Genomic DNA, 27,920 nt, shown 5'->3' on the forward strand with positions numbered 1-27,920 from the left:
AGAACCAGCGTCCTTCGCGGCCACCGGTAGTCCGTACCACTCGCGTGTTGTGGCTATTGCGCCTGTGCGTGACCTAGGTCGTGTGCGGCCGCGGGGGCGGAGCGGCGCAAGCGCCGTGCGAGGTTTAGGACCTGGAGCGTAAACAAGAGACGGGGAGGGATGAGGCGACGGCAGAAGTTGGAGCAGCGAGCGGCGGTGGCGGTGACAGCAACAGTAGGAACCGAAGCAACGACCACTGCAGCTGGAGGACCCACGACGGTGGTGGAGAGAGGGGCCTGGAGCCGAGCCTGACTCCCTCGTCTCTAGAGCGCCCGAGCCGAGCTCCCCCCCTCAGCCATGAACCTGGCCAGTCAGAGCGGGGAGGCCGGCTCCAGCCAGCTGCTCTTCGCCAACTTCAACCAGGACAACACGTAAGGAAGGACCCCCGCCCCCCAAGAGGTGGCGAGACCGGAGTGGAATCCCCCGGGGTGAGGGGCTCTTCGGGGGTCTGTCTCCCGACAGCGCTGTTCCTTGAGACATTAGGAGTTAATCCTCCACCACCCCTACCCAACCCCCCATCCCCGCAGCTTCCCAGTCTAAATTGGGGTGAAGGCCAGGCCTTCCTGGGAGGCTGGGAGAGAGGTGGGGTGGACAAGGGCCAATCACGAGAGCAGTGGGGACAATTGCTTCCTGGTGGTGGGACTCCGAGGCTGTAGAGTTGTCTCTTTCTCTGATTTCTTGACCTTTTCCGAGTCAGCAATGGGAAACTGGGGGCAGACGAGAGGAAAGTTCATGCCCCACAGATAATTTTTCCCCGGTATGAAGTAGTTTAAACGAGATGGGGATGGCCTTTTTTTTTTTTTCTTTCAGCTTCACTTTGAATCAAAATTAACAGTTTTCCTTGGTGTTGCCATCATTCACAGGACTCGAGTTTTTATTTTACTGATGAACTTGTTTAGAGCCGTACAACAAATGAGATAGAATTTTGGGCTAAAGGTCAATAGATTGGGATTCTTTTCTCCACTTTTGACACTACAAGTTGCCATCATTTTGTAGAAGTCAATAGTGAAATCTGTTATCTTAATGTACGGAGGCAGCAAGGATATTAATAAGTATTGGGGCCATTTTCCTATTTTGTCGAAAGTATTTGGGACCATTACTGGTGTCAAGGGAAAATCTTGAGGCTTTTCCCCCCAGAAATGATGTCAATAGGGCAAGCCCCTAGAGTGGAAAAAAAAAAAGGACTGATAGTGTGAGATGATGGTACTGAGAAAGATAATTAAGAGGTGAGGTTGCAGAAGAAAGGAGGATGACTTACAGGATAAGAGGGAGGAGGGTCATCTTAAAGTGAGTAAGAGGAAATGATGTAAGGGTGGTGGTAGTGGAGGAATATGTCTGTCCTGAGTAATTGTTGGTCCTTAGATTGAGTTTGTTTTACTGAATGTAATCAATATAATAGCAACTAGAAATTGAATGCTCACTTCAGTGTTAATTGAGTCTAGAACTGCATTGAAGAGAAAAAGAGCTCACAATGAGGTTAGGATAGTTGGTTGCATTAGACAGAATCATACATCTGGGCCAGGGATTTAGATCACCTGATCCAAACTTCCTTTACAGTTCCTTTTACAGTTACAACTTAACATTTAAGTACCACATGTACTGCTGTAAAACCAAGATTTTTTTTTCTGTTTAGTACCATAGTTCCTCTAATGTATTGACTAGTTTAAAAAGTGGGTTTATGAATTTCAATGTTTGAAAGGGATATCACTATAGGCCAGGACTTGTTGCACAAATTTTTGCAACCAAAAAAAATTTTTTTTTGCTGAGGCTGGGGTTAAGTGACTTGCCCAGGATCACACAGCTAGGAAGAAAAATTCTTTTTAAGGAACGAATTGACACCTTTTCATGAGCTGATATTATCAATCATTGTACTGTATGACAAATTTTCAGTAAAATAAAGTATTTGGGCAGTTATGTGTCAATTCTATTCAAAATAATGGTAAATTGTAATTTTCAAGTTTAGTAAAAATTAACACTTGAAATCATTAGTTTGAGCAAAACAGTTTCATTCACAGACCTTAGTTTTCAAATTTTGTATATGTGTTAATGAATATCTACCTTAACTCCAGTATTTGTCAGTATTTGAAAAATATTGCTTTTGGATTGCCAGTTTTTATCTGCAAAATAGAAATAGATATACCTGTCTCACAGCCATTTTTGAGGATCAAGAGAAATGTCAAAATCAAAAACTCTTTAGTTAAGAACTATTTTCATGGACTTGAAATTGAAATTTTTAGCTTTCCCTTTAATTTTTAATTTTTAATTTTAATTTTTAGCTTTTCCCTTTAATTACAACTAGTAGTGTCTGAGATTGGATTTGAACTCAGGTCTTCTTGACTCCAGGGCTGGTGCTCTCTATCCACTGTGCCACCTAGCTGCCCCCATAATTTTAGGATTTATAAGAGTAAACAATATAAATGGAGAATCCCAAATAGTTGAATATAGAAAGACATTTCAAGTTGTACTTTTAAAAATTCCTTTCCTTGTGCTTTCAGAAATGTTAATCCCTGGCTATTCCTATCCATCAAAATTCACTATTTCTGCCTCAAGCATAATTCCTTTTCACTTTTAACCTTTTCACTTGTTCGACATTTTAGAATTTTTGATAGTTAATTGTCTTAATCTTGTTTTTTTAAGGCTGGGGTTAAGTGATTTGCTCAGGGTCATATAGCCAGGAAGTGTTTAAGTGTCTGAGACCAGATTTGAACTCTGGTCCTCCTGAATTCAAGGCTGGTGTTCTATCCATTGCGCCACCTAGTTGCCCCTTTGCCCTTGTTTTCAATTAATCATTTAAATGGAAAAGCATTTTAAGAGCAAGACAATACCTAGTTTCAAAAGACTATTTGGAAGAGGTGGTACCACCTAGAGTACCACAGCTTTGGGGCCATTCAAAGAGGTGGAGTTGAAGAGTGAGAGGGACAGATAAAGCCCTGTGGCGAGGCAGATGAGGCCAGGTGATCCTCCAATTAGTAACACCCTGTTTATCAAAATGGCATGTTTGGCTATGTCTATTCCTAAGCAATTTACATTCCAATGAGAAAGAAAAGATAGGAGTATATAGAGTAAGATATACAGAATATAATTATGAAGGTAATAAGCATAAATAAATGCAAAGTAGTTAAAATTTGGGAAAGGGCAGACAATTGGGATCAGAAAATGCTTGATAAAGAAGGTGGTACTACTTTGAAGGAAGATTCTGTGATTTTGCATTCATAGGCACAGAACAAATAATTTTGGATCAAAGTGCTGGCAGAGGAGTAATTGTTCAGTTAAGCTGGAAAGATAGATTGGAGCAAGATATGTGAAGGGCTTTAGAAGCTTCAACAGCCACTGAATATGGGACAGACATCAGATAGAAGCTTAAGGAAAATCACTTTGGCAGCTGTGTATAATAAAGTGGCTCCAAAAGAGTAGGATCTTTCCAGGTAGAGGCATGGTAGGATGTTATTGGCAGTAAAATATAGGTGATAAGAACCTGAATTGAGGTGTGAATAGATGAAATAATTTTTGGTAACTGAATAGATATTGGGACAAATTTGTATGTTTGGGGACTTTGCCAGAAGGAAGAAAAAAAGGTGGGAAGAAAGTAGATTTTGGTCATGTTGTGTATTTTGGTACCTATGGTATATCTTGATTCTCACCCCCCACCCTCCAATTTGTAATCAATTTTTATTTTAGCTTTTTTTTTATTTTGAATTTTTAAGCCATCAAATCTATTACATAATTTTGCTTTGGTTTTAAATATATATCATTTCCTACTAAACCTATTCTACTTTTTTTTTAATCTTGTCAATTGACTCCACCTTTACCCCTATTCAGAGCAGCAGATAAAGCCCTGTGGCTGTATAGTTAAACTAACTGGGCTACCTCTGAAAATGGATGCCTCATTCATCACCTTTGTCTCTAGATGTAGGTGTATTTATATTTCATCACTGGTCCTCTGAAATGCTTGTTGATCATTCCATTGATCAGAGCTCATTAGTCTTTACATAAGTTATTTTAGATGTTGTACATATTCCCTTCTCATTCAGAGTAGTCTTTCCAGGTTTCTCAAACATTTTGTAATTTCTTGATGTAGATACTTTATTCCCCACTTGATAAGATACCCCATTACTTTCTAATTCTTTGCATACAAAAAAAGATGTATTATAGATATTTTTGTATTTGAGACCTGGTCTTTTTTTGATCTCTTTGCTAGTTGTTGCTGTGATAGTGTAGTAGTACTTGGTCAGGCCATTTACAATTTAATAATTGTAGATTAAAAATGTACTATTTTCAAAGTTTTTGTAGAGTAAAAATGTACTATGTTTTTGGGTATAGTTCCAAATTGTTTCTAAAACGGGTGGACCCCGTTTTATTGTGCTTATTTTTCTTCAGTCTTTTCAACAATTTATCCTTCCCTACCTTATGTATTTTTGCCAGCTGTGACAGTCTAGTGAACTAATAGTAACTAATAACTAATAGTTCATAGACTTAATTTGCATTTTGCTAAAAATGATTCGTAACATTTTAGAATTTCTGTTTGAAAACTACGGGCTTATATTCTTTGACCATTTTGCCTTCTGTTCTTACTTGAATCTTTTCCTTGTCAGAAATTTTCTGCAAAATTCCACTTTAAATGATTTTCTTTCATTGCATCAGATTTTCTTTGCAAAGACAATTTTGTATAATCAATTGTCCATTTTGCCTTCTGTGAATGATCCTTATCCCTTAATTGGTCATGATCCCACCCCCACCTAGTTTTTTTATTTACCCTTTTATAACTATATATTTGAAACAATATAATATATAAGATGTTGGTTAGTGAACCAAATTTGCTTGTCATTTTCTCAGCAAATTGGTTCATAGTTCATTGTACCTGCCCAGTAATAGTATATAGTCTTGATAATACTAAATTAAGTAATAGTAGTCTTTAATAAACATGCTTCTGTGTTTGTTTCCATGTTAGGTGCCTAATTTGTTTCACTTCTAGATTTTAGCTGGTATCAAATACTGCTTTTGTAGTATATTTTTAGTTGCTGTGTTCTTTGTACTATATTAGTCTCAGTAGCATTTTGCAGTCCTAAAATGCTTTAGCATGTAACCTTTCTTGATACTTATAACAACTTTGTAAAATTATTAGGGCAATTCTCATTTTTACAGATAGGGAAACTTAAGTACAGAACTTTAATCTGCCTTTATCATGGGTCCTATGCTTCATATTCTGTGTATTTGGTTGTGATGTTTAAAATGATTTATGATAATTGTTTCTTATCCCATCTATTGCTGCTATTTTCCCTTCTTATTTGACATGTACTTGTCTTTTTCTTAAGTCATTTTCTTTTTAGTAATATGCAGTAGTCTGAGCTAATCAATAGAGGAAAAAATCATTTAGGTTTCATGGATACTTTTCCTTGTGATTTCCTGTGTAGATACTTATACATTTGGCAGAACCTATTATGTTGACTGATACATTCTAGGCTTATTTTAGGCCAATTTTCTGACACACTACAATATCCTGACACTTGTAAAATACAATTTATAGTATTTTGTTGGGAAATACAGTTAAAGGTAAAAATCTGACTAAAATACAATCATAATTAAAAACAATTTTAGCACACAAATTCTCAGGTCATCTATTTTGTTAACTGCACTTCTTTAGCAAATGAATCTAGTTTCCTAGCCAAGGTTGTGTCATCTTTCATGCAGATTCTTTCACTTTGCTATAAAATTAAAAATTCTTGGGTTATTTTGTATCTCCAATTGGCTAACACATTTCAAAATGAACAATTTAAAAATTGAACAAATAGAACTATTCCACTTTTTATACATGACCTTGGGCAAATTAGTTGCCCACCCAATTCTCTTAAAATAATAAGGAATTTGAGAGTTCCTTATTTTACTAAAAGGACCAAAATACTATGTGGAATTAGTATTATATCATGGCTTGCCTTTCTTTAATAATTTAATTCTTTTTCAGGTCCTTAGCTGTTGGTAGTAAATCTGGTTACAAATTCTTCTCCCTTTCCTCTGTGGATAAGCTGGAACAAATTTATGAATGTAGTAAGTATTGTTTTCCCTTTTTTCAGTGTCATGCTACCATACTTAAAGACTCCTAGGACATTGAGAGGATTATCTCTGCTAAAATGTTATTGTAAATCACTAATTTTTTCCTGTCATGGGTTACCATTTTGGTGCCCATAATCTGTTTTGTGCAGTTAGGTATCTTAGAAATGACACCTGATGGTAAAAGTTAAATTACAAGTTTCATAATAGATGGAACTGTGTGAGCTTGGAGAAATTAAATTTTTTCCCTCCCTACTGATAATCTCAATATCTTTCTGGTTGTTTACCAGTACCATCCATTTTATCCCTCAAATAAGGCTTATATTTTAAGAATTATGTTTTGCATACCAGAATACCAGAGCTTATAATGATGGATTTATTTTTATTATAAGTAATTTTCCCGATGGATAAATGCACATTAGATGTGTTGGAACTATGCTGTGGCAATGTTACTGTTGTGAGAAACGTCAGAATTGTTAAAACACTGGATTCACAGACGGCTAAAATTTGTTCTTGACTGTCCCTTAAATTGACCAATTTAATGATTTAGTTATCCTGAATTACATTGTTGCCATTGGGGCACTTCTTTTCTTTCACTGATAATGCAAAATTTTAACTGGTAACTTGTAGATAGATCTGGTGAAGTTGGGTTGCATATGACTAGGAAAAGGCAAATGTTCTAGGTTTTTATTGAATGGCTTTTTTATTTGTAAGTATTAAATCTTTTTACACAATAGGACATTGAAAAAGTGTGTGTCTCTGTTGTATGTCCATAGAAAATACTAGCTTCCAAGAGTTGATTTCTTAATTGTTCTTCAGTCTCTGTCCTTAGCTTCTTTATAGAAAAAAGTCATTTTTCCCCCACTTTAGCTTTTAGTTCAGATTCATAAAATCAGATCTCTGTTACAATTGCCATATAGAAAAAGTGAACTGAACCCCTTTAGAAAAATATTTAGAAAAATATGATTTGCTTTTGCTATTCTTTTTCAGAGTTTCATTTATTCCATACGTTTTTGAAATGAGCAAAATTGGGTTTGTCAACTGTTCCAAGGATATATCAGTTATATCCTTTTATATAAGGCACAGCTTAATGTATAAATTTAATTTAAAATGGAGATTTGATTTTAATTCACTTTAATTCACTTAAGTATTTTTTTCTTTGAGAGACACGTTGCTTGAACCTAATTTTAAATATTACTTATGTGTGTATATAATCCAGTTGGGTAGATTATGCTTTAACTAACTCCTAAGGCAAATCATTTTGTATTTGAGGTAACCATTCTATAGTAGAATAAAAATCAGAATCTAGAAGATGCCCTTTAAGTTATGTCAAATTGAGTAACTTAAAGAGATGTGTGTTCCTTGGATATATTAATTTGAGTTATTAAATGTTTCTGAAAATACTCCCTATGTAAATCATCCCCCCATCTGAAGCTAAATATTTAGTAATATTTAAATTAAATATTAAATCTATAAATAAAAATTTAAATATTTATGAACTATTAGCTTAAATGTAAGGTACTGGAAGTTTGATTCTGGAAATGCATTGCAATAAGGAATTGAACTTTTCATCAGCTTAGCTAATGAAAACTTAGGAATTGCATTACCAGACCACCAGATAGGAAATTCAAGTAATTTAGCTATTTCCCAAGTCGTCTTTATCTGGGTAAAAGCAGGTATTTAGCTTGGGAATAGCAGGTATTTATTTACAGCTTGAACTATTGAAAGCATCTGATGGATGTGCATCATGCTATGATTCTTTTCCTGCTTCAGTATGGGAGATAATGCTTTCTGCTACATACAGTGCCCTACAATAATGCTTTCTGCTATAAACAATGCCTTAAGAAGGAACAGCCATAGTAGAAAAAATCATTATACCTGAAATAAAGCAGGGGCCCAACTTTTTAGATTATAAAAAACACAGCTTCAGTTTCATATCTGGCAGGTAACACCCAGCTGAATTGTGAAAGCTCGTTTATATTTGAACCTGTGTAAATTATTGACCCTGGTGTGCCATTTGGAATAAATCACTTGGTTCTTTTTTTTTCTCCTTCAGTTTCACTTCCTAGAATTAATGATAGTATTAATGCTTGTCATCAGGCACTTGAGGTGCTTAGGTTTGTAGCAATCATTACAAAAGATTGCTACAGCTATATAATTAACACGTGCTGTTTATTGTAGTGCAGTGACCATAAAAATGAAGTATTAAAAGAACTTGTTGGATAGATGCAGTGCAATTACCAACAGATCTGTAATAGAGCTGCATCTTGTTTTGTGTAATAAAATGGCTCCCTAAAAATTTCTTGGTGGATGCTTTAAATTGTTTCATTATTACTCTAAGTATATCTTATGAAGATTTGTAAATACATCAGATGAAGATTTGAAGGACCCCTAAATTTTATGATAGATTCATATTTCAAGTAATTATAGTCAAGTAAAAATCAGCGTACTTATTAGTCAAGTAAAAATCAGCGTACTTATTGGTCTAGAAGATCCTTTTATATATCAGAAATGCTATTGTAAATTTTGCTTTCTCTAAATTTGAATTGAGTGTATGATTTTGCTATAGTTCACATTGATTACCTCATAGTCTTTATAACTGGCTTATAAAGTGCTTCTCATAGCTTGTTACTGAATATATTGCAGACACGGAGTAAGTTTCCTAGTATATTAATGAGTACATGTTAAGTATTGCCCATGATTATATGGTGTTTTGTGGTTTTCCTTTAATTCTTGGGTTTTATTTTCTAGTTTTGTGGTATTTTATTTAGGTCTATGAGCTGAGATGCTAGTCTCTCACAACTTTTCCATTTTAGGCTTCAAATCTATAATCTTATTCTTGATTTTCTTTTTGATCAGAAATTTCCAGATTTACTCTCCTGCCTTTATTGTCATAAAAAATGTTGGCCTGGAAAGATACACAAACTGAGGCTAAGTGAACCGGGAATATACTGTAAATAATAATACCAAGATTGTACATAGTAATACCAACTATGAAAGATTTGGTTCTCAGTGGTTTAGTTATCCGAGGCAATCCCAATAAAATACCATCTGCATCCAGAGAATTATGAAATGCTATTTTTTCCTTTATCTTTAGGGGGTTTTTCCCTTGTTTTCTCTCAATAGGATTTATAAAGAAATGTATATTTAAAGAGATGATGGGTGATAATTTAACATCCATTGTAGCACTAATAGTAAATTCTGCATTAATAAATGAATTGCTGTAGCAATAATATATAATATTATAATATTAATATAATAATATATAATAATATATATAATGCTATAATAAAACAAGGAAAGAAATTTTTAAATTAAAAAAATTTCATACTGACATTTTTATTCCTACTATTCCTCCATCGTGACTTTTGAAGTGATGGCTTTTGTCAAAGCTCATTGTCTTAATTTTTTGTTTATTAAACTGGAACAGATAGCTTTATCATTTTGCATTTCTGCTTGGTGTGTTCAAACATTTTTGGTTCAAACAGCATCCATATCACTAGTTTCTAAATTGGGATTTCTGTCATAAGAATTTTGTTATAAGATTTATAAGAATTTTATTATAAAATTGGTCAAATATTACCTGATTTGCAGATTAAATTTTTCTTGATTTGCACTAACATGAACTTGTCATGATTTTCACTAACATGGATTCTTCCCACTTTCTCCCTCTTGTGCTTATATTGCAGCTGATACTGAAGATGTGTGTATTGTGGAAAGATTGTTTTCAAGCAGCCTGGTGGCTATTGTTAGTCTCAAAGCTCCACGGAAATTAAAAGTCTGCCACTTTAAAAAGGGGACTGAAATATGCAATTATAGCTATTCCAATACCATATTGGCAGTTAAATTGAATAGACAGGTGAGTTAGCAGCTGTTTAAAAAATTGCAAAATATATTTAACCAAATGTTTCAGTGGCTTCCCATTTCCTACAAAACTAAAGGTTCAAGGGCCTTCACAGTTGCTGTCCTGAATACTTCAGCAAAACCAATGTATTCACTGTCTCCTAAAACACTCCTTGGAGTACTCCACCTTCCTATTATCTCTTAGATCATTACACAATTGTGTATTTTCTTCTGAAATACTCAAGTACTTAAATGTTTAATCCCCAGCCATTTCCTGTGTTTCTAGAAAGCAGGAATTTTAGCTCATCTTGTTTATATTCCTTAATGTCTTCTACACCTAGGAGAATCTTAATATGTTATATTTGGTTTTATGAGACTTCCCTACACAGCTCTTATTTGCTTACTGAATAAGTGCATTATCAGGGAAAGGTTTATCCCTAAGGATCCTTAAGAGCTTTCTGTTCATGGCATGGGGTTGAGAAGGGTAAAGATAATTGCACAGCTGGCTGTAGAATAAATACTTCTGTTATTAGAGAAATCTTAACTACTCTAATATATGAAGTTACTTTCAATTGTTACTTTCAATTAAAAAATGTATGTTTAAATGACCTTACATTTCAGCATAGTCATAGCTTACTAAATCTTTTTTTCTTTCCTTTTCTTTCTTCAGAGATTGATAGTATGCCTAGAAGAATGTCTGTACATACATAATATTCGTGATATGAAGGTACTTCACACAATCAGGGAAACTCCTCCTAACCCTGCAGGTAAATTTATTCTATTTGGGAAATATTTTAAAATATTAAGTTTCTATTATGTATCTTTGTCTTTGCCTTTTGGTTATTTTTGATAACTGTAGGTAGGAGTTTTTCTAGATGCTTAGTAATTTTACAATAACAAATATAGAACGGACATGAAATCAGAAAAGTCCCACTTCTCAGTCTGTTTCATTAGTAGAATGTTGGTTATGTCTGTATTTTCCCTATAGATTTGTTCTGAGGACCAAATCCTCAGATTTGGTTAAATAAATTCATTATCAATAAATAAATAAATAAAAATTTTCACCTTAAATGATGGGTAGAAATGGGGCATTGGTAATTTGCCTTTTGGTGGAGTCAAAGATGGTGACTTTTCTATTTTGCCTTCCAAAAACAACCTAAACTATCAAACTGTAGGGCAGGCTTTCTTTCTGAGCAGAAAAGCTAATTAAATCAGTGAGTCATTTGTCTAGCTTAGGGCAGCTTAGGAAGACAGGAGTGGAGCAAAAACTAGGCCAAAGCAAGAAACAGTAAGACTGTAACAGCAGTATGAAGGAGCAGCCCAGCAATGCTCAAGGACAGTAAACAAATTGCAGGCCTAGAGAGATTCCAGGAGAATCCTCTATTACTACTGGGAATACAAAGAGGTACCATCTGGCAGTTCTGTCACCCAGTTCCAAGGGCAGAAGAGTTAGATCATAAGGAAACTAGAAGCCTGAGTAAGGATCAGAGCTCAAATCAGCAGGACAATAAAGAGACTTATCACTGGATCACACCATGTTGGAAAAACTGAATTAACTGAGCTGTGAAAATTGCAAAAGGTTGAGATGGAAGCTCTGTCTAGATATTCTCCCTTCCCTCCTTGCATCCCTCCTCATTTCAAGAAAGGGAGCAGAATCCAACTTTTATATGAAAATGAGGCAACACCACCACCAAAAACTTCTGTAGTGACAGGGAAACTTGAGAAATTCGGGACAATGACTTTAACAGATTTACAAAAAAGGCACAAAAAATATTGAAAATAAATAAAATAGGGGCAGCTAGCTGGTGCAGTGGATAGAGCACTAGCCTTGAATTCAGGAGGACCCGAGTTCAAATGTGGTTTCAGACACTTAATACTTTCTAGCTGTGTGACCCTGGGCAAGTCACTTAACCCCAGCCTCAGGGGGGAAAAAAAGAGAAATAAAATAAAACTTAGAATTGGCCAAATGGTACGAGAATAAAATCTCAAATTGGGCAACCAATTTTCCTTTATGGGGATAGCAATTAGAATTCAAGCTCTCAGGCTATTCATTACAATTTAAGCCTTCTATTTTTGATATATTTTTTGATATATTTTTGATATTGTATAAATATCAAATGGATACATGTTTTAAATGAAATAAATTGCTAAAATTTACGTACCATGTATGTCTTTTGTCTTTTAAATGAGAAAAAATTCTTAAGCCTTTTCCCCTTACCACAGGTTTGTGTGCGCTGTCAATAAACAATGAAAATTGTTATCTGGCTTATCCTGGGAGTGCAACAATTGGGGAAGTACAAGTCTTTGACACAATTAATTTGGTGAGGATCCCTTTTTCAAAATGATTGTTAGGGAAGTTTTTATGTACTGGGAGAGTTTGGGCATTCTGAAGTTTTTAGAGTGTAGGCCTTTTGCTGTGTGATCTGTGAGCTCTGAGGTACTTTGGTATCTCATTGCCCATATTTAATTCATAGGTGTCTATTATCCGTTGCATTGTAGAAATTTTTAGTAAAGCACTCAAAGGTATTTCTAGTACATAACTTATTGTATTGAGCAACAAATTCTAATTCATTAATAATATAATTCAATAATGTTATTTTTTACTCTTTTTAGAGGGCTGCTAATATGATACCAGCTCATGATAGTCCCCTAGCAGCCTTGGCTTTTGATGCAAGTGGTACCAAACTTGCCACTGCTTCTGAGAAGGTAGGTCATAATTTAATGTAGGCTAGATGATTTCATCATTTTTTTAAAAACTAATTTATTTACAAAGCATATGCATGGGTAATTTTCCAACATTGACCCTTGCAAACCTTTTTTCCCCCTCCTTCTCCCCACCCCCTCCCCTAACTGGCAGGTAGTCTAATACATACATATGTTGAAATACATGTTAAATCTGCTGCACAAGAAAAATCGGATCAAGAAGGAAGGAGAAGAAAAACTGAGAAAGGAAACAATACAAGCAAATAACAGAATGAGAAATGCTCTCTTGCACACTCTGGTCCCACAGTTCTCTCTGGGTGTAGATGACTCTCTTCATCACTGAACAAGTGGAATTGGTTTGAATCATCTCATTGTTGAAGAGAGCCTCTTATCCATTAGAGTCCATTAGAATTGATCTTTTGTATAGTCTTCTAGTTGCCATGCAAAATGATCTTTAGATTCGGCTCATTGCATTTAACATCAGGTCATGTAAGCCTCTCTGAAATCATCATGGTGGTCATTCTTCAGACAACAATAGTATTCCATAGCATTCATATGCCATAATTCTCCAATTGATGGGCATCCATTCAGTTTCCAGTTTCTTGCCACTACAAAATTATCTCAGTAGAAACATTGCTGGATCAAAGGGTTTGCACAGTTGGGATAAAATTTTGAGCATAGGTTCAAACTGCTTTCTAGAATGATTGGATCCATCTTAACCAATCTGACAGGTGTGTAGTGATATCTGAGTTGTTTTGCATTTCTCTGGTCAGTAGTGATTTGGAGCACCTTTTCATGTGACTATATAGTTTTAATTTCATCTGAAAATTGTTCATATCCTTTGACCATTTATCAATTCAGTCAGTTGTCTATATTCAGGCCTTTTTGAGGCCCTTATCAGATCCTTTATTGCTTTCTCTTCTAATCTTATTAGTTTTGTTTGTGCAGAATCTTAATATAATCAAAATTATATATTTTGTGATCTGTAATGGTCTCCTTCTTTGGTCACAAATTCCTTCCTCCACAAATCTGAAAAGGCGTACTATCTATGTTCTAATTTGTTTATAATATTATGTTTATAATATATAATCTTGGTTCATATAATATGATCTATAATATACATTATATAAGGTTTTTGGCAATACTGTTCACCTAGCCAATCTTGTGTAAATATTAGAGTAAGAAAAGACAAGTAGGTATGGTCCCTTGAACCTATTTTTAATATCTATTGAATATTTATAGAACTAAATTTAGAATTTGGGTCATATCACAGGAGAGGTATTTTCAAGGTTTTGAACTATTAAATCCTATACATGAAATTTTATTTTGCTTCATAATTTCTAAAATGTTGCTTTTTTATGATGTCTCCCATAACCTTATCCTTTTTCACTGGCCCAGTAGTAGAGCCTGCTTGGGAATTCTTAGTAAGTCCCCTTTAAATTACTATTTTTATTTCCTTGATACATCCTTCTCACTACTCTTTCTATAACAAAACAAACAGGTAAAACAAGGTAGAATTAGCTAAAACTATCAACTGTATTCAAATCCCAAGGCCCCTATCACTGCAGAAAAGGTGCATTTTCAACTTCAGTTATTCTTAGAATAATGCCCAATAATAAATTGTTGATTAATAAGAATAGTAATTCTTTGAAATTTGAGGGGTTTGGAGATCCCTTCTATTTACATTGCTGTTTTCCCATGTTTCATTACCTATAGGTAAAATTTTTTTTTTCCTATCATAGGGAACTGTGATTAGAGTATTTTCCATCCCAGAAGGACAGAAAATCTTTGAATTCCGGAGAGGAGTAAAGCGGTAATATATAGCTGCATTTCTTGGAAATTCTTTTGGATATACTTGGATTTCATTTGTAGATAATTCCGCTATGTCTAAAAAGTAAAACTAGGTTTAAAGGGCAACAAGAATTTGTTATATAAAAGGTTTTCTAACAAATTACAAGAATGATCTGGGATCTTTGTGACACCATGAATCTGACTACACGGCCCTCACCTTTCCCCTCATATTGTATTATGTATTGCTATTGTGTACTATGTATTATATTATGGCTAACTTTCAGTTTTAACAGAAAGGTTTAATTTGCTATTGGAAATTTTATCAGCAATGTGAGCTAACCCCGAAGACCTTGTCATAGACTTTTGACATAGACAATCCTAACCTAGCTACTTAGCTTCTCATTGCTCTAGGCAATTTTCTAAAAACCTAGGAGGCAGAATTTGAACTGTTCAAATTACTGTATAACCCTTGAATTAGAATACTCAACTTGACTTTCAACAGCAACAGATTTTAAATAATGGACCCAATATAGAAGTACAACATGATGTTTAGACCTTATAATAACATAAACCTCTTACCCTTGCTAAAATTGTTCCTTTTGTCCAAGATCAAATTCAATTAAACTAGGGAGAACACTTAGAATAATTCTACCATGTTAATGGTCATTAAAGTGTGCTGATTTATACCACCATATATGTCTGTTTCTGTAATACATAGTATGTGCTTATTTTTGTTCCTTTTCCTCTTTCCCTAAGAGTTCTTATATTTAACATAAGGAACTTGGGACTAATAAAAATCAAATTAATTCATTGTGAATAATATGTCAACTTCATGAGGAAAAAAAGGCCAAATGAAATGAGAATGAGAAGCCAAGTATTCTGTTACAGGAAATGCTTTATACGATAATCATTTAACATTTACTAGTGCCCTTTCTGGTGGTTTTTTTAGAGGGTAAAGAGTAAATTGTATCTTTACTTGAATGAATTCTTTACACTCCTTCAGGTGTGTAAGCATCTGCTCTTTGGCCTTCAGCATGGATGGAATGTTCCTCTCTGCATCCAGTAATACTGAAACAGTGCACATCTTCAAACTTGAGACTGTGAAAGAGAAGTGAGTATCAGATTTTAGAAGCTACTACATGTTGTGAAGTTCAAACTTGTCCCTTTCATTCCTTACTCTCCTCTCTGTGTCCCTCCCTCCCCATCTTCCCTGTTGCCCCCCAAAAATCAAGAAGTAAATGGTCATCTTGCCTTTGGTTTAATATTATTGAATGTAATGAATATTATAACTTACTCCTCTTTAATCAACTCTTAATTTGGGATAAAATACACTTTGGAATAAAATCCTTCTTTTGATGCTTGTCACCTGCGTGACAGACTGTAAGCAATTCATTCAATCTCTCTGGTCCTCAATTTTTTCATTTAGAAAAGGAGAGAATAGAATAGAATAGAAAAATGCTGAGGTCCTTTTCAGTTCATCCACATGACAGACAACAGCCTCTGAAGTCCTTAAAAAACAGGCACCTGAATCCTCTTCAATCACTCATGATTTTCTTTTTGTGACTCCTAAAGAAAAAATTTGGGGCATTTTATTTAGTCACATTTTGTTTATCATGATTACTTTCTTGCCCTTCTCAGAATTAGTATGCTCAGGGTTTCACTTGTGGTTTGCTATGAAGATAAATTTTAGAGTAACTGGCTTATATTGCTCCTTTAAAAAAAATACCTTTGTAAAATTGCTTAGCTATCAAGAAATTTTTAAAAAATTACGTTTACGTGACATTCACACAATTACCTCCTAATATTATGCAGAAGTTTTTATTTGACATTGAAGTGTATGGTGTTTTTGTAACAATAAGGAAATGGAATGATTATGCATTATATAGTGCTGTAGATGTGCTTAGAATTTTTTTTTCCTTCAGAGAGCATTCCACTTTTTCCTTAATTTTATTGTGCTTTAGCAATGTGCAAAGGTTCAAGTTCAGGCTAACATTGCTGAGGAAATAGAAGTTTAGTTCATAAAAAGTAGTATATATTCTATACCTGGACAATTTTCATGAGGCAAATCAAGAAAATTTCCTATTTCTTCTAGACCTCAGGAGGAACCAACTACCTGGACTGGTTACTTTGGGAAAGTGCTTATGGCTTCTACCAGCTATTTGCCCTCTCAAGTAACAGAAATGTTTAACCAGGGTAGAGCATTTGCTACTGTCCGACTACCATTTTGCGGTCACAAAAATATCTGTTCACTTGCCACGTAAGTATAGTTTTTGCATAATGTGTTTTGCAATGTTTATATTGAATAGCAAGGGAATTCCTGACCTGGGTTGCAAATGGTGCAACTGCAGGATTAATAGTGTGAGTGTGGTCAAATAACTTAAATCTTTCTGAACCTACTTCCTTATGTGAAATTAGCTTCTAGGATAGTTCTTTGAATAGGATATTCAAAGAATTAGTGCAATTATCTAAATTATCTGAAAATATTTTGGACCAGTTCTCAAGTATAACTTGATTTGCACATTGAAATTCTTTAGTTATTCATTAGTTTTCAGTTTTGTGCTGACTGCTCAGTCATTGAATGCCCTCAATGTGAATAGCTGTAGGTAAATAAAAAAGAACCCTTTTACATTTTCATTATTCCTTTTTTGTCTGAAGATGTTAGCAGATTCCTCTTTGCATTCCAAATGATTTGTATTCATTTTTTATTTTATTCCTTTTCTTTGCATTCCCCCTACCTAGGATGTAGTTAGCATTATCCCATACTCCACCTCTTGCTGAGAATGTAGTGTAATACATTTTCTTAACTCCTCTGAACTACCATGCTTAGTAGTTATAATTATTCAGCATTCATTTCTGCTTTCTATTTCCTTTTCAAACAATTTCAACTTTTTAAAAAAAATTTTAAAAGTTTTTATATTTTGCAAGATTTTTATTTTATTTAAATATGAAAAGTTTGGTATTTTTTGGCCAATTTGGCATGAGATCACATTTGATCTCATGATCACACTATCTCATTTGATCACATTATCTGTAAGTGCCCTTACTGATAGAAGAAATAGTTATTTTGAGATGTAGTAGAAAGTGACTGAATTTGGACTCAAGAGGGCCTGGTTTCAAATCTTGCCTACATGACCATAGATAATTTACTTAGATCTGTAACTCATTGCCTTTCTGTTCATGAGAAAACATATTTAACTCTCCAGGGTCATTCAGCAAACTTATGATAAGTTATAAGAATAGTCTTTGTAGGAAATATGTTGCTGGAACTTACCTTTAAACCATTTTCTCTAGAATTCAGAAGATTCCTCGATTATTAGTGGGAGCTTCTGATGGATACTTATACATGTATAACCTAGACCCTCAGGAAGGAGGGGAATGCACTCTGATGAAACAACACAAGTAAGTTTATCTAATTGATTTTACAAGTATGTCTCCTTCCACATTGAAAATTTTCAAGAAGTGGTTAGAGGAGAGAAGTTTATCTTTTAGACTAATAGTGTAGATGCTAGCATTTTATATATGAGATTGCATATATATATATATAATATATGTGAGATTGCATATATATATATATATATATATTATATATATATATATATATATATATATATACATATAATATATATATATGAGAGTCTTAATGCAATAGGATTTTGAAATTAGCAAGATTTTTTGCTTTTCTTTTGAACATTTCAGAGTAAACTTAGTGGTAATGAGATTCTTGAAGATAGGAACTGTTTTTATCTTTATATACAGAGAACCAAGATCGGTTCTTAGTACATGAGTTTCTTAATAAAGTATTGATTGGAACAGCTAAGTGGCACAATGGATAGAGATCACCAGCCCTGAAGTCAGTAGGACCTGAATTCAAATTTTACCTCAGACATTTAACACTTCCTTGCTCTGCTACTCTGGGCAAGTCACTTAAACCCAATTGCCTCAGCAAAAAAATAAAATGTATATTGATGTCTTTAAAGACATTAAAATCAGTTGCTGCCACTACAACATTGTGTCCTTTTGCATGAAAATGTCGGGTACTGGAATTTAACATTAATTTTACTTTTTTATTAATTCTCCTTTTAAGCAAACCCATGTTAAATGTTAATGGTTTTAAAATGTCTTCATCTGTAAATATTTCATTTAGTTCCTTTTGTTTTTGTTTTGTTTTTGTTTTTGCTTTTTTAGCCTTTTCAAAGAAATAGAGGAAAACTGAAACATTTCTCTATACAGATTCACTTAACTAATGAGTGAATTGCTACTTTGCTCTCAGGACACAGTGACTGAGTATAGCTATTGTTGGGCTGAGTCAACTAGGTAAAGCCCACAAATCTGGTTCCTCACCACACTTGACTACTATAACTGTCAGCAAACTCTGGACTGCTGGTAGATATGACCTTTTGAAGCTCATAAGGTCATAGCCTGGTCTGTTTCCGTCTCAGATTCACTCAGGATTGTGAAAGTCTACACAGAACCAACAGAAGGAATAGCATGTATGTTCAACAAGTTCAGTCACTGGATATCTATACAAGGGCTGACAGCTTCATCACTGACTCCCACACCTCATTACCAGCAGGCAAACACATATTGTACATGTGCCATGGGCTTAACACTGATTGGCCAGTCTCCCCATTAATTACTCCACCTGTAGAGTAATGGAGAGTTTTCCTTTTCATTTTCTTCCCTAGTGCCAAATAAGACTTTTTTAAAATCTGTGATCAGGTGACTTCAGGGCTGACTAGAGTTAGCTCTTGTCCTTATCAGCAGGACATTATATTATCAGGCTTCTTGGTGGATCTTCCTACCTTTTGAAGTTTACAGGGTTATAACCTGGACTAAGATACTTATTTACCAGTGGAAGAGCATAAAGCAGCTGGAGACAAGATGATGGAGGTGCAGGAAACAATACAATTAACTTCCACTCACAAAAAATAATTTATAAACATATATTCAAATTGATTTAACCTGGAAGAATGAATAAACAAGCCAGCCATAAAAAATATTTTGGTTGCAAGGGTGCTTAGTATACAAGAATAGAAAAAAATAGAAAAAGAATAAGTCTTTGAGAAAATATAACTTGGGTACAAACAGCTAGAAGGCCTGGAAGAAATTAAGTGGGAACAATCGAGTGGGGGGGGGAAATGGAAAACTGATTAACTATAATTGCTATAATAAAACTATATATATATATAATATATATATATATATAAATAAAAAAACTATATTGCTATAATAAAACTATAATAAAAACTCCCTAAAAATTATATTAAATAGCCAATGACGCCAGGAGATGACAATGGTCAGAATACTGAAAAAAAAATATCTTAGGTTTGAATGGAAAAAATTGGTCTTTGGGTCTGAATGCAAAGACCAAAAAAGGAGCCTAGAAAACATTTGTCTAGATTTCTTAAGAACCAGTGGCAAAATCAAAGATACACTTCCTGAAAGAAATTCCAAAATAAAACCTTCATAGTCAAACATCATAGCCAAAATTTGTCAAAGTCAAATAATGAAAGCCACCAGAAAGAAATCAAGGATCCACAAACAGGATTACATGTGATGTAGTAGCCATTGCTATAAAGGAGCAGAGAACTTGGATATGTATACACTTTAGTAAAATAGAGTAATTATTCAGAGGGAAAATGAACCTTGAATGACAAAGATCCTGATCAAAGTGACAGCTGCATGCTAGAAAAGAAAGAAAAACAAGCAACCATGAACAAGGATTCTTACTTGTTCATTCTCAAGTCTAGTTTTTCCCAAGGCCTGGAAGTGCTTCTATTAAATCTGGATGATCTTGAAGAATGGGAAAGGGAAAAGAATGCCCTCCAAAGGGAAGGGTAAGGAAATACACATTGGGCATATGTATTTCATTTTACTCAACAGTGAAACAGGAGGAAAAAGGAAGGGGGAAATAAGGATTAGTTCTAAACAAAACAAGGATATACAAAAATAGTAGTCCTTTTTGAGGTGGCAAAGAATGGAAATTTGAAGGATTATATATATATATATATATATATATATATATATATATATATATATAATTTGGAAAATAAAGAAATTATACAAGTTTTCTCACCTATGCTCTGGAAGGGATGATTTCAGAGAAATTTCAGAAACCTGGGAATGTTTGTATGAACTCTGCAGAGCAGAGTGAAGTGAACAGAATTGGAAGTTTGTACAGTGACAAAATTGGGAATTGTAATTCTCTGGTTTGTCATTACAGTTTCAGCATTATCCTAGACATGGTAACCACCTTCTATATAACTAAATGGAAAATTTTTTGCTTGATGATACATTTTAATAAAGATTTTGTTTCCACTTGTATTTTTGCTGCCTGAGAAAAATAAAATATATTAATTAACCTAGGATCAGGAAGCCTTTTGTAATACTATTTCTTGTTCCCCTTTGCCTCCTTCCACTTTTCTCAGGAAAAAAATCAAAGCATTTGTATAAAATACGCTTTGCATTATCATGCAAAACAAATGACGACTTGGACTGTGTCTGAAACTATCATTCTGCAACTTGAATCTATCACTTTATCAGGTGCATTGATTTTTCTGTAATAGTGGTAAATCATTGATCTTACAAAGTCATCTTTAAGATCAGTCTTTCAAAAGCTTCAGTAGTTCTGCTTACTTCATTCTTTTACATCTATCATGTTAATATACTATAATCTATCCAGCTATTCCCCCATTGCACTTTTATTTCTTATAACAGTTCGTGGTCCCATATGTACAGGAAATCATTTTCCCACCAGTAGTCAGATTTAGCAAAGAATAAAACATTACAATAGTACAATAATAGAGGTTACTGCTGTTTATGTAATATTTAACAAGAGCTTGCCTTGGTGCTCAAAAATTCACATGTCAAAAGTCAAATAAAATTTAAATTAAAATATTAATATTAACTGTTAATATTAAATTAAAATATATAAAATTATAAATATATAATATATAATTAACATATATTATATAATATATATTATATTAAATTATATATTTTATATACATATATATTATAATGTATTATATGAATTAATTAATAATATTGAAAATTAAATTAAAAAATATTAATATTAAATAAAAAAATAAAAATAAATTAAAAAAAAGTTTCTTATAGCAGGGATACTGGTCCCAATGGAGTTTCCTAGACCTTGTGAAATTATCCTTGCAAGGTTTACTGTGGGTCACCCCACAGTGACAAGATCAGTTTGTGTAGCAACTGAGTACCAAGAACTACAGCATACAGACCTTGGGCATTGTGGAAACTTCTTTGTTCTTGGTCCTACATTCATAGACAGGATTTAAGCATATAAGTTTTTTGTGTACATTTCCCTAATAACATAGAACCCCAAACTTTACTCTGGAGACACCTGGTAATCATTTGGGAATTCAACTGAATGTTTATTCAGCAAAAGTTGCTGAGTTCCTGAAAAGTGACACATGTTTTCTCCAGGGAGCTCTAAAACACCTATATAATCCAATTGAATGTCCAGTTTCCAGGTGTTTTTCCACAAGGGGGCATCCTTGTGGTTCCTGAAATAAAAGCCAATATTTTCTCTAAGGAGTTCTGAAATATATAGGAAATCCTGACAAATCTCAGTATATCTTCCCCTCCTCCCTGACAATTGTACAGAACAGAAAGCCTTCCTAATACAGAGACAAAAGTTTTCCGTTGTTAGTCCATTTGCTGGAAGGATAGGGTATGTACTTCATCTCAGTACACTGAGCTTTACAAGCAGAGTATTATTGTTCTATTAGGTTTACTTTGATATAATAAAGTTTCTTACCAATTTCCTTTGTTAACATTTTATGGAAGCTATTTCATTACAATCAAATATTTAGGTTTACAAAGCAATAAAAAAGTAAAGCAGTCTCTTGTCAAGCTCATAATCTAATGGGAAAGAAAACATGCAAGCTACTACTTACAAGCAAGTGTTTAATATTGGAGACCCTTTTGAAAAAAAGGCACTAACAAAAGAGAAATACCAGAGCCTTCTTGATCCCTGAAAATGAAAGTTCCGATGAGAACTTACATATTACTTGGCATTTGGAAGCATTCTCTCAACACTTACCTGCAAAAGCATTGAAATAGAATGCAGTACTGTTTTATTCAAGGCAGCATGAAAGATAGGATTTTTAAAAAAGTTCCTCTGTCTACACAAATTCCATTTACAAATCAATATTCCCATTTACAATTATAAAAACATCCTGCCGTACTAGGGTATACTTTGCTCTTTGTCCCTGGAGAGAGTGAACTAAACATTTCAAGTGATGACTGTCAGTCTGCAAGCATTGAGCATTATATTAAGTGCTAGAAAAACACAGGGTTATGTGTGCATGCGCTCCAGATTACACCATCTTACCTAAAATTAGTGTTTAGTGTAGTATTAGGAATATATATTATATTAACATAATATATAATTTAATATCAATTAAATATATAATTAGTATCAACATTATTTAATATATTAATAACAATTATATATACATATATGCAAATAACCAGGTGATCTCAAAACAGATTTAGGCAATGGGATGGCCAGTAAAGACTTGTAGGAGGTGGACACTGAACTTAAAACAAGAAAGCAAGAAGAAAATACATTCCAAGAATGATACTCAACAAAAAGTCTAGAGATGTATGTTGTGAGCATGACAGACATGGTTAAGATTTTAGGGTTAGATTTAGATTTTAGGGTGATTATTCTGGCAATTGCATGGAGAATTGCACGTTTATAGTAGAAAGAGGCGAGTCCTGAACGTTCAGGTGGGAGTGAATGGTGGTATGAACTAGAGTGATTGCTCAGTGAATGGTGGAGAGAAAGAATAGCAACATTAGAAATACGTATGAATTCAAGGGATAAATCAGAATGACTGGTTTGGGGTTAGGAAAATGGTAGTTCCCAATAGTATTGTAATAGGGAAGAGTTTGAGGTGTCATTAAGCACCACATTTTAAGCATCAAAGGCAATTGTTGTAAGCATGGGCCTCAAGAGAAGATTAGATAAATAGATCTGAGGGTCATCTGTGGGATCTGATGGGGATTACATAGTGAGATAAATTGAACTCTTCCACCCCCTCCTTTACTTCTGAATAGTAATGAGTATTATAATTATTCCTTTGTCCCTGGAACAAATTGTCTTGATGTGCTGGTTCTAGTCATTGTTGTATTGGATCATGCTAATTGATCTTTCTACATTTTGATTTATGGTTTCTCCACCAAGAATTTTGATGTTTCCTTATCCAAAGCATCACTCGTTTTCTCCAAACTGCCCCTTTTCTAAATTTCCCCTATCACTGTTCAAGGGTACCGTCTTCTTAGTCTTTCAGACCTATAATCTCATTTCCCTCATCTCCTCACTCTCATCTCATATACCCAAACATTGCTGTCTCATACATCCTCTTTATATTTTCTATCATTAACCCTAATTCAGGTCCTCATCACCTCTTGCCTGGACTAATGGCTTTGTTTTTGTTTTTGTTTTTTTGTTTTTTTGTTTTTGTTTTGCTTTTTTTCATCTCCACCATTTGTTGGGGAGTGCTTATTGAACTTACTCTGGAAGTCGGTGACTTTTCTAACCTTTTCACAAAAGATTGTAACCTGTTCTGTTCCATCACAGGGACTCAATCACTTAGGGATCTAAAATAATATACTACAGAGACAAGTGACACCATTCCTTCATAGCCATGAGCTACCTAGTGGCAGGTAGATTACTGTGATTGTGTATCTCTCCTAACTCAAGGCTCAAAGTAGTATTTCTTCATTACTTGAAAGCTTCCAGGAAAAGCATTTAGATTCTTTTGTTTAGGGCATATCATACATGGTTTATAACTTTTAACATTTGTATTCTTTTCCTTGTTGATGTTGAATTAAATGATAAAATAATGTTATATTGTGGCAGTTATATTTTTTCTAAATATTCCCAGGTTGGATGGCAGTATGGAGCCGGCCAATGAAATCTTAGAATCTGCATCCCATGACCGTCCATTAGTAGCTCAGACCTACAATGCTGCTGTGACAAGAGGTGCTTATGTACCTTCCTCACCTACGAGACATGGTAAGGGAGGAAAAAATAGCAGAAACTTATATTAAATAGAAAAGTTTTATATAATCTGCTTAGTGTTTGCTACTACAGGTTCTTTTGTAGATTAATCTCACTGAACTCTCATATTTTTATGCTGTTTTCCTTGGGTGGGGTAGGGATGCAATGGTAACTGCTATCAGATATGACAAGTTTGATAAGTTTCCAAAGGTCATTATATTTTAGATTTTTTTCAGGCTGAACTTCCAATTTTTTAAAAAAAATTCATACTTCATTTTTTCCTCTATTTTGTTTGATAATCTTACCAAAAATGCCATGATTCAGGATCTTTTTTTTTTATATATAAACATAATTTGGAGGTATTTAACACTTTTAAGAGTTGCCATGTCCTTTTAGTATTTCTTTTGCTTCTGTAATCCTTGTTTAAATATGTCTAAAATCAGTTGCTTCAGAGCACCAGTCTACATCTTTGCAAGTCTATGACAGGAAAATAATTTATCTGTGGTTCTGCTCTTTCTTTTTGATAGGCCAAACAGTAGAAGAGCAGTTGTGTTAATTTCATTTCACATATATCATTTGATATATCTATCAGGTGTGGGTAGTCAAAACACTAAGCTAGGCTTACGTCTTAATTTTTAACTGTGCTAATAGCATGTAAGTGCATTACATCTTTTGAGCTCTTTCCAAACCATATTTAAAGTTCAGAATTTTGTGCCACTTATCTCGACAGTATGAGATACTTAAGAGTTGCAGATATTTTTCAGATTATTTCTTTTTTTTTTTTTAATCTTTGTATTTAGAAGTTTATTACAGTTCTTCACTCCCTAATGCAGATGGTATTTTTAACAACCCCAGTGGGCTGTCCTGACAAACCAGAGACCTTGACAACTTGATAAGCTTAAAGAAATAATGCTTGCTGCTGCCTGAGAATGACCCTCTTAGAGTGATAACTTTTTGCCTCCTGTTTAGAATAGAAATTCCTTTATTATGACAAATGTATCAAGAAACATTTTGATGTTTCTCTTTTCTTTCTATAAATATGTGGCCCTGAGGCCACTCATTACTGACCCCTCCAGTCTTGGTGTTGGGGGAATCAGTCCTGGCCCGTAATAAATGCTCTTAAAACTTCATTATTTTGGCTGCCCTGTAAAAACAGGGCGCGAATCACGAGGATCCAGAAAGGATCCATATTTCTGAGCAAAATATGCACAGTTAGAACTTGAAAGCAGGCAAACCCCGAACTTTAGAGGCCTGATCTCAAAACTTCAATGGCCTTTGGGAATGCTGAGATGCCAATTAAGAAGCTGGGGTTACAGGGCTGGAGACTGCCGGTCCTAAGACAGGTGTCTATATCTTGGAGATTTCCTAAAAACAGGCAAACAGAATAGTCTGTAAGAGCAATTCCAACAAAATAAGGGATTTCAAAGCTAAAAGCATCAAGTAACCATCCCACATATAAAATTCCTATACATCCATAACAGCAGTAATTATACAATTTAACAATTTCCATCCCAAATCTTAAACACACAGTAATACAGTTAAAATTTTAACAATAATTCACCAACCACTTTCCCACTCCCCCCATATCAGTCCAAATTACATCAGGAGCAGGGATGATGGTCTCCACCTAAGTTGCTTCAGGCTGAGAATGGACTGAGGCTCTCAGTCCATGCAAGGAGTGGGTGTGGCATGCTGACAGCTACCAAAGCTTCAGATGGGCTGATCCATGTCTCAAAAAAGGTTCTTTTGTAATTTGACCAAAATCTAGAACAACAGAAAAACCAAATCTAACAAAGATTAGAACAGTCTCTCAGATTATTTCTTAAGTTTGGACAACCTTTTTTTTTTTTTTTTTTTTAAATTTTATAATTATAACATTTTTTGACTACATATGCATAGGCAATTTTTTTTTTTTTTTTTTTTTTACAACATTATCCCTTGTACTCCCTTCTGTTCCAAAATTTTCCCCTCCTTCCCTCCACCCCCTCTCCTAGATGGCAGGCATTCCCATACATATTAAATATCTTGTAGTATATTCTAGGTACAATATATATGTGCAGAACCGAATTTTGTTGTTGTTGTTGCAAAGGAAGAATTGGATTCAGAAGGTAAAAGTAACCTGGGGAGAAAAACAAAAAAATGCTAACAGTTTATACTCATTTCCCAGTGTTCCCTTTTCTGGCTGTAGATGATTCTGTCCATCATTGATCAATTGGAATTGGATTAGATCTTCTCTATGTTGAAGATATCCACTTCCATCAGAATACATCCTCATACAGTATTGTTGTTGAAGTGTATAATGATCTCCTAGTTCTGCTCATTTCACTCAGCATCAGTTGATGTAAGTCTCTCCAAGCCTCTCTGTATTCCTGTTGGTCATTTCTTACAGAACAATAATATTCCATAACATTCATTACTCAGCCACTCTCCAATTGATGGGCATCCACTCATTTTCCAGTTTCTAGCCACTACAAAAAGGGCTACCACAAACATTTTGGCACATACAGGTCCCTTTCCCTTCTTTAGTATTTCCTTGGGATATAAGCCTAGTCGTAGCACTGTTAGATCAAAGGGTATGCACAGTTTGATAACTTTTGGGGCATAATTCCAGATTGCTCTCCAGAATGGTTGGATTCTTTCACAACTCCACCAACAATGCATCAGTGTCCCAGGGACAACACTTTTAAAGAACCTATTTCTGGAATTTTTATTTTCTATATCTTCTAAATACTGTATCCCTATTTCTTTGTAGCATACACAGAGGAACTGGGTGCAGTAGGTGGTACTTGTCTAGAAGATGAAACCAATGCACTACGATTGGATGAAGACAGCGAGCATCCTCCCATGATTCTTCGGACTGACTGAACTTTAACCTGTGAACTTTAACCCCTTGAAGCAGAGAACACTGGCTTGATACTTCTTTGAGGACTCTGTGTTAAGCTGCTATGAACTTTGACATGATTTGGGGAGACAGGATGGCAGAGACATTTAAGTTGTAGCCGTAGGCTGATAATTAGAAAATATATTGTTTTACTTCTGTGGCTTTTAATCTTATCTATTTTAGCTTTCTTGGTTTTTTTCCCCCATTTTATTTGCCAAAATCAGCTGTTTGGTGGATCCTTAGAACCTCCTCGCTTTGCATGCATTCATGTGCCAAGCTAGCATAGGAGAAAGAGAAGCCACTTTATAACAAACTAAAGTTTGTATTTCTTTTTATACATGTATATAATAGTAAATATATATAAAGAAAGTGTGAAGACATGATTCTTAATGCTGAGGTTAGTTCTGCACTGACAAAGGTCCAGAAAGTTTCTTATGCATGGGCTTGTCGGTGTGCTTTAGTGACTGACGTGTGACCTTTTAAGAGACACTCTCTTTCTTCAGTTTCCCACTCCTGGACCATTTTTTTTTTTTAAATTTATTTTATTTTTCGTTAATTAAATTCCTCCTGAATGTT

General features: G+C 34.4%; 1 protein-coding gene across 3 annotated transcripts; it reads left to right on the top strand.

Moving 5' to 3' along the window:
* Positions 1-38: 38 nt before the first annotated feature.
* Positions 39-27,920, top strand: WIPI2 (WD repeat domain, phosphoinositide interacting 2). 3 transcript variants are annotated; one of them, XM_074281218.1, is made up of 12 exons: positions 59-410; positions 5,999-6,081; positions 9,774-9,943; positions 10,598-10,744; positions 12,132-12,248; positions 12,541-12,633; positions 14,373-14,443; positions 15,425-15,532; positions 16,514-16,678; positions 17,713-17,820; positions 24,348-24,478; positions 27,216-27,920. In XM_074281218.1, exons 1-12 carry the CDS (start codon positions 337-339, stop codon positions 27,326-27,328), a joined length of 1,380 nt encoding a protein of 459 aa, XP_074137319.1. In that variant the 5' UTR covers positions 59-336; the 3' UTR covers positions 27,329-27,920. The 3 variants fall into 3 exon arrangements, 2 of the variants coding, with proteins under 2 accessions (XP_074137319.1, XP_074137320.1); XM_074281219.1 differs by having other exon boundaries at positions 62-410; positions 10,598-10,694; positions 12,151-12,248; XR_012484608.1 differs by lacking the exons at positions 24,348-24,478; positions 27,216-27,920 and adding an exon at positions 18,035-20,406 and having other exon boundaries at positions 39-410; positions 10,598-10,694; positions 12,151-12,248; positions 17,713-17,981.

The sequence above is a fragment of the Sminthopsis crassicaudata genome, chromosome 1, assembly GCF_048593235.1.
Source record: "Sminthopsis crassicaudata isolate SCR6 chromosome 1, ASM4859323v1, whole genome shotgun sequence".
NCBI classification, from domain to species: domain Eukaryota; kingdom Metazoa; phylum Chordata; class Mammalia; order Dasyuromorphia; family Dasyuridae; genus Sminthopsis; species Sminthopsis crassicaudata.